At 42.2% G+C, this 7,500-nt stretch overlaps 1 protein-coding gene across 1 annotated transcript in view; it reads right to left on the minus strand.

The window, feature by feature from the left end:
* Positions 1-2,213: 2,213 nt before the first annotated feature.
* Positions 2,214-7,500, minus strand: part of LOC125029965 — a 7,647-nt gene continuing 2,360 nt past the window's right edge. Inside the window, exons 4-6 of the mRNA XM_047620158.1 lie at positions 5,069-5,308; positions 4,605-4,859; positions 2,214-3,832 (exon numbers count right to left, since the gene is read on the minus strand). Of these exons, the coding sequence (XP_047476114.1) occupies positions 3,252-3,832; positions 4,605-4,859; positions 5,069-5,308 (1,076 nt within the window). The 3' untranslated portion in view covers positions 2,214-3,251. The remainder of the gene's footprint in view (positions 3,833-4,604; positions 4,860-5,068; positions 5,309-7,500) is intronic.

Genomic DNA, 7,500 nt, shown 5'->3' on the forward strand with positions numbered 1-7,500 from the left:
GGCTGGCCGGAGTGTATCAAACCATATCAAGTTGAAGGCATACACTTTGATACAAAATGAAAAGATGTTTCAACAGGTTCCAATAATCTACGCATAAAGGGCAAACATGTATCAGAGTGTATCAAAGTGTTAGGGGTTTTGGAAATGTTACCAACAATGGCCATTAATGTATACCTATTTGGTCATATATTATCTCCAAGAAGTTCAACCAATTCTAAGGTTTATACTAAATCTATTGATGCTGATTTTTTTTTACAAACAAATCACTTTTCTCAAACTCCATCCAGGCACAATCTACATAAACAATCACAATTATATCACTGCCTAATCCACCATGACACAGTTCCTTAACCCAATCTTACTGCAAAACACATAAAACCTGGAGACCAGATTTAACAAAGCCTTACATTTAAAATGTAAACACTAGGATATCATCATATTCTCCAACCATAAAAAGATAATAATTGAACTTTGGAAGATAAAGCATGATCTATAATGTTAAATCAAAAAACATATCTGACCAACTTCACATATGAAGAGAGAGAAAAAAGTAAATAACAGTGCTTGAATTCTAATAAATAAGGAAATAAAATTTTCAGTTGCAAGGCTCCCTTTTTAATGTCAATTCAGAAATATTTCTGAATATGTAATACTGTATGAAAGTGACTGCCACAGTGGCACTCTAAGGAAGACAAAGCAAATGAAAATGAGTAACTGAAAAGCTAGTGATTTTAATCCCTGGAGTCCCGCTTTACCCTATACAATTACTGGGAGTAAGAGAATGTAAAATTCGGACTGAAACAGTAATCCGATTACCACAGGAAATACTAATACTGTTCATTGCAGCTTATCACTCCTGAATGCATTTCCATAGTAAAAAGCATGTGATCAGAAAGCTCCAACCAATAATTATGGAAATGATAAAAAAGACAATCTATAAAAATGATTGAGATTATGCTGAATGCATTCAGCTGAAGTGAGGTTGATACTCCAAGCTGCCTTTTCATCCTAGCCTTCAAATAATCATGGCTTGACACTCGACATAAAAAAAAAAAAAAAAAAAAAAACACCATAAGGAAGGCTCTTTCATATAGCCATAATCTCAAATATTTCTAAATGACCTTTTCACAATCGCATTTACCTTACTAAATGTTAGCCACTCATGGATTGGAATACAAACAGATATTACATTTTGTCTTTCACTTGATCATCCTAGTTTTTTTATTTCTTTTCATTTATTATTATTATTATCATCATTGTTATTATTATTATTGTTATTTTTTTTTTCCTAAACTGGTTATATAGACAGTATTCCAATAAATGCTGATAAAATTCAAGACCCAATCTATCAGTATATAAATTCATGCTGTATGGATTTCCATGTGCATATACACATATACACAAGTATATACATATATATATAAATATATGAACAATCACACAAACATGCATAAATAAGACTTGCTTTCACAATCACACAAAACTATATTAGAAATGGACAGTTTCTTTCAATACCCTTCCAACATCATGCTGTGTTACTTTGGAACAAACTTTTTCAAACATGTATATATATATAAACAAAGTCTTTCTTCTTCAACTAAAATAACAGCATTATTTTCTTTCTTTCTTGCAATCTAATTTTTAAAAATATCCAAGCTTGTCTGTACACACACACAAGTGTGAATATGCTTAATGAAAGTAGGATGGGCGATGGATGAGAAGATGCATTATTTATGAACACATATGAAGGTACATATGTATATACAAATATACATATATGTATATGTGTGTGTTTTGTGTGTGTGCGTGTTTTAAGTGTGTGTGCGTGTTTTGTGTGTGTGCGTGTTTCGTGTGTGTGTGTGTTTCATGTGTGTGTGCATGTGCGTGTTTTGTGTGTTTGTGTGTGTGTGTGTGTGTGTGTGTGTGTGTGTGTGTGTGTGTGTGTGTGTGTGTGTGTGTGTGTGTGTGTGTGTGTGTGTGTGTGTGTGTGTGTGTGTGTGTGTGTGTGTGTGTGTGTGTGAGTGCGTGAGAGAGTGAATTAATATATGAAAATGTAAATGTAAGATATGATCATGATCATGAGAGTGTGAGTGATGGTATATGAATGTGTATTTAACCCAATTGCCTCAAGTTTATGTACTGTCTAATGGATTTTTGTGTGTGTGTGTGTGTGTGTGTGTGTGTGTGTGTGTGTGTGTGTGTGTGTGTGTGTGTGTGTGTGTGTGTGTGTGTGTGTGTGTGAAATTTGTTACATACAGATGGTTCCACATGTGCTCAGTCACCAAGGAGTCAATCAGTGACCACATTTAATTTCCCTATTCCTTGAATCTGCAGGATTTATTAACATCAAAACTGCTACTGTTATTGATAACTAATAACAATAAAGACAAACATATAATAAAAAAGAAGCTTTCCAAGGAAAATGGAAAACAGCTGAAAGAGGTACAAATAATAACTGACACCATGGTGACTTTGCACTTGTAGAGCCATCTGTGCATAAAGACAGCTAATAAACTAATATGACAGTGGACATGGATTGTATTTTTGCCTTCCATGCCAATTGAGTTAGGACTGTGTGTGTGTGTGTGTGTGTGTGTGTGTGTGTGTGTGTGTGTGTGTGTGTGTGTGTGTGTGTGTGTGTGTGTGTGTGTGTGTGTGTGTGTGTATTCCCATAAACCTTTGTCTTTTCAGTGAACTTCAGAAACTGTAAAACAGGACAGCTGAATGATTTGCATTTGTGCACATCAACAACAATTCCAAGGGAGTATGCTGGCAAAGGACAGGTAAGTTACTCTTTAGGAATGAGATCTCAAAAGATCAAAAAGTAAGCAACTACTGTGGTTGGCCACTTCACTAGAATGTTCAACCTCTCAAGCAGAGTTAGTTCAGCACGGTCTTGCCCTGAGTACCAATAGCAATTAAAAGAAGGGAGATAAAGAATCAAAATGGAGGGTAACTTCTATTCTTTTCCTAGCTGTACTTTTTAATTAAGTAAAAACATTACAGCAACAAACACTGTTATACTGTAAGAATGGTACTCCTTGAGATATCATTATTAAGGCCACCATCACTTTGATATGAAAAATTTCATACTATCGGTGCATTAATACAAGAAAAAATAGCTTTATCATAACTAAAGGACTTTTCTTCAAACGAATGTTTCTAAGAGAGTAGTTGCTCCAAAATATTGTTGCTCTAGTATTATGACATCTTTTTCTTCAGCTACACATGCCTGTCCACAGCACACTAAATCACTGGAACTCTTCATCAGAAATAAGTTCAAAGTCTTCCTCAAGATCTGTCACCGATTGCTGCTGACGGTCTTGTGACCTCGTCATTCTTGCTGTTGGCTCTGCTGCCGTTCGTCTTGGCTGCTGGCTCATTTGGGGGGGTGGCTGGGCCTGTGCTGCTGCTTGCCCTATCACAGATGTCATTAAATTCTGTCCAAGAGCAGATAAAACATTGCCTGCATTTTGAGCTATAACGCTAGTCATTAATTGTCCTATGGGATCCATAGGCGGCGAAGTATTTGTTTGACTAGGGATGGAGGGCTGTGCCCGGGGCTCTGGCCTTGCCTGGACCCTTTCTTCGAAGGTTAATCCTTCTAAAAAGGCATCCTCCTCCTCACTGCTATCACCAAAGTGTGAGGAGACAAACTCCATTTGATATCTATCCCCACCTGTGCCCTGCCTTTCTGGGACAGGCTCCCTTACTACTTTGGGGAGGTCCGGAAGCTCTATATCAGGACCATCAAGATCCTCAACGCTGTCATGGTCATAGGAGGGGAAATCCTCAGGAAGTCCACTTGTGAAAAATGTAGAGCTGATTCCATCTGTGGGGAGAAAACAACAAATGTAATACAAGCACACTTTGTGATCTTATTCTCTTTTTTATCTTCTAACTGTAATTTTTCTTGACAGCCTTCTCTCCTCTACAAACCAAGACACATATGTATAAATATTTGATTATGTCGTGAAAGTTCTAGACACAATACAAGCTGACAGCAACTTGCCCAGTCATTACTTTCACATTTGCACTATTACTGATATTTCACACTCGCTCTTAGGACCTGATTGTGTGTGCATGTGTGCATGTGCATGTGCATGTGCATGTGCGTGTGCATGTGCATGTACATGTGCGTGTTTGTGTACGTGTACATGTGCGTATATGTGTGCGTGTATGTGTGTGTGTGTGTATGTATGTATGTATGTATGTATGTATGTATGTATGTATGTATGTATGTATGTATGTGTGTGTGTGTGTGTGTGTGTGTGTGTGTGTGTGTGTGTGTGTGTGTGTGTGTGTGTGTGTGTGTGTATGTATGTATGTATGTATGTATGTGTATGTATGTGTGTGTGTGTGTATTTGTGTGTGTGTGTGTGTGTGTGTGTGTGTGTGTGTGTGTGTGTGTGTGTGTGTGTGTGTGTGTGTGTGTGTGTGTGTATGTATGTGTGTTGTGTGTGTGTGTTGTGTGTGTGTGTGTGTGTGTGTGTGTGTGTGTGTGTGTGTGTGTGTGTGTGTGTGTGTGTGTGTGTGTGTTTGTGTGTGTGTTTGCGTACGTGTGTGTTTGTGTAACCCCCCCCCGACGTGGCTCTCCTGCCCACCTTCCGGACTGAGAGGCAAGGTCAGTCCCTGAGCGGCAGGGGCCCCTTCGCCTCTCTCGCCTCCGCCAGTATTTTTGGTCCTCTTCCTCGTGCTCCTTTCCGACTCCTCCTGCAGGTAGGCGTCCTCGACCATCTGCTCCACTTCTGGAGGATCCTGGCTCATGAGGGGCACGTCCAGGGCTGCCTGAGCCTCGGCGGACTGGAGCTCCGGCATGAACTCCGTCAGGTCGCTGTCCAGAGACACGTTGGAGATCTCTGAAACGGTGTCCACGAGTTAGCCGCGAGACAGGGCTACAGCCGGAGGGAAACAGAAAGAACACGACCACCAAATGAACATACGAATGAATCACTGCGTTCACAAAGAAACGCATTCGTACATCAACGAACTAACGAACCCAAAGAATTAAAGCGAATAAACGATAAAAGGCATGCCGCGGAAGGCCAAGATCGCGGCAGCTACCCACCCATCTCCGAGTCCTCCCCCCTGAGCGCCGCCCTCATCTTGGCCAGGCGCTCGTAGAAGGAGTCGGGTAACACGTGCAGCAGGATCCCCGGGCCCGTCATCACCAGCATGAGCAGGATGTATACCAGCACAGCACCAGGCACCAAGTGGCCCACCACAGCACCCACGCTCAGCACCGTAGACACTATTGCACAAAACTGCAAGAGGAGAAAGGAGATGATTTGAGACGAGGTGTGGCGACCTGATATGATTTAAGGGGAGTTAATTTGGGATGAGTTAAGGTGAGTTGGAGTGAGTTGAGGCGAGCTGAGGTGAGTCGAAATGAGTGGAGGAGAGTTGAAATGAGCTGTGGCAACTTGAGTCGAACTAAGGGGAGCCGAGACGAGATGAGGCGAGATGAGAGGAGTTAGGGCATGTTAAAACCAGTTGGAATGAGTTAAGGTGAGCTTAAGCGAGCTAAAGCAAGTAAATGCGAGTAAAAAAATGAGCCGATATGAGTAGAAATGATCTAAAATGAGCCGAAGCGAGTTTAGCAGTCGGAAGGAAATATCCCGCCACCTCGACCCGCATTTCTTAGTTTGAGGATGATCTGGGACTAAATTCATTCGGACTGAAAGGGTTGCAATCAGGCAATTTGACTGACGTTAGAACATGTATATATGTTTTATATGCAACGTGTTCGAAGGCAAAGACATTCCGGGTAAACTTGTGACTTATGCGTCTCCTCCGTTTTCTAAATGTCCGCCTAACTTTAATAAACGTGTCACACTGCATAAGCAAAATCCTGTAGTCTTAATCAATATTATCATTACCATAATTATTATTACAATTATTATCACCATTATTATTATTTTCATCACCACGACCATAATTACCATCATCATTATCATAATCATTATTATTACACCTCCTACTATCATCATTACGTTATCGCGGATTCTTTTCACGATCTAAAAGTAAAATAAAAAGAATTGTAGAACAAAAAACCGTAATATATTACTGAAAGAACAATAACTCCCTTGACATTCCCCGAATACAGAACAGACGCACAGACGACACGCGCACGCAAGGCAGGAACGCGATGAATGAAAGAGGAAAACAAATATGAGTTAGAAAAGAAAGTAAGAGAAAAGAAAAGAAAGAAAAGAAAAGAAAAGAAAAAGGAAAGAGAGAGAAGAGAAAAGAAAAGAAAAGAAAAGAAAAGAGAGAGACGAGAAAGTAAGAATAAACACAGAAAGAGAACGGGAGCGAGAGATGAACAAATAAAAATAGAATAAAACAAAAAGAAAATGCCCATTCCTATTTATTTCATTTTTCTAAAATAAGAAACACACACACACATAGACACACAATGAAGGGCCACCTATCCCCAGCGAGGAAGCAGGGGGCGCGGGCACGAGCAGCCTGACGAAGCAATGACGCCGTTGGCACCAGCCGGCCTGCACACCTTTTATACCCTCCCCCCCCTGGCCCGCCCGTCGCCAAGCCACATGCCCGCCCACCCGCCCACTCAACTCATCCCTCACTTGCATATTCACGCCATACCCATCGCCCTCAGTCACACCTCATACCCAGCGTCCTTACTCACCTCACCTCATACCTAGCGTCCTCACACATACATACACACACACACACACACACACACACACACACACACACACACACACACACACACACACACACACACCTCATAGTCACACACGAGATCATTTCTTCTCCCCTCACACCCACCTCTCCTCCATAAACCCACCTACCGACTCCGTATTCAGCAAAGCTTTCCCCTCGTCCGCCCACCTGTCGCCCACTTTTCTCTCCCCTCACCCGCCCACCTGTCGCCCACTTTTCTCTCCCCTCGCCCGCCCACCTGTCGCCCACTTTTCTCTCCCCTCGCCCGCCCACCTGTCGCCCACTTTTCTCTCCCCTCGCCCGCCCACCTGTCGCCCACTTTTCTCTCCCCTCGCCCACCTGTCGCCCACTTTTCTCTCCCCTCACCCACCTACCTGTCGCCCACTTATCTTTCCCCTCGCCCGCTCACCTGTCGCCCACTTCTCTCTCCCCTCGCCCGCCCACCCTTCACAGCCCACCTTTTCCCCCACTCGCCCGCCCACCTTTTAACTCACCTGCGACAGCCGCCCTCCTCCAACTACTCTATTAAGGGCCAATTTGTCAAATCTGCTTTTGTGTATGCGTGTGTATTGCGGGTTTGTGTGTGTGTGTGTGTGTGTGTGTGTGTGTGTGTGTGTGTGTGTGAGCGTGTACGCGCGCGATGGGTGTACAATGAGGAGAAGAGAAGAAAATGTAAAGAGAAAGTGATAACGCAAAAAAATAAAAAAAAAGTAGATAAAATGGAAAAGGAAACAGAAAAAAAAAGACACAAAAGAATTATATGTCTCCACGATATACCTCCCCCCTCCCCCCTCCCCCCCCCTGTCC

The sequence above is a fragment of the Penaeus chinensis genome, chromosome 10, assembly GCF_019202785.1.
Source record: "Penaeus chinensis breed Huanghai No. 1 chromosome 10, ASM1920278v2, whole genome shotgun sequence".
In the NCBI taxonomy this organism is placed as follows: Eukaryota; Metazoa; Arthropoda; class Malacostraca; order Decapoda; family Penaeidae; genus Penaeus; species Penaeus chinensis.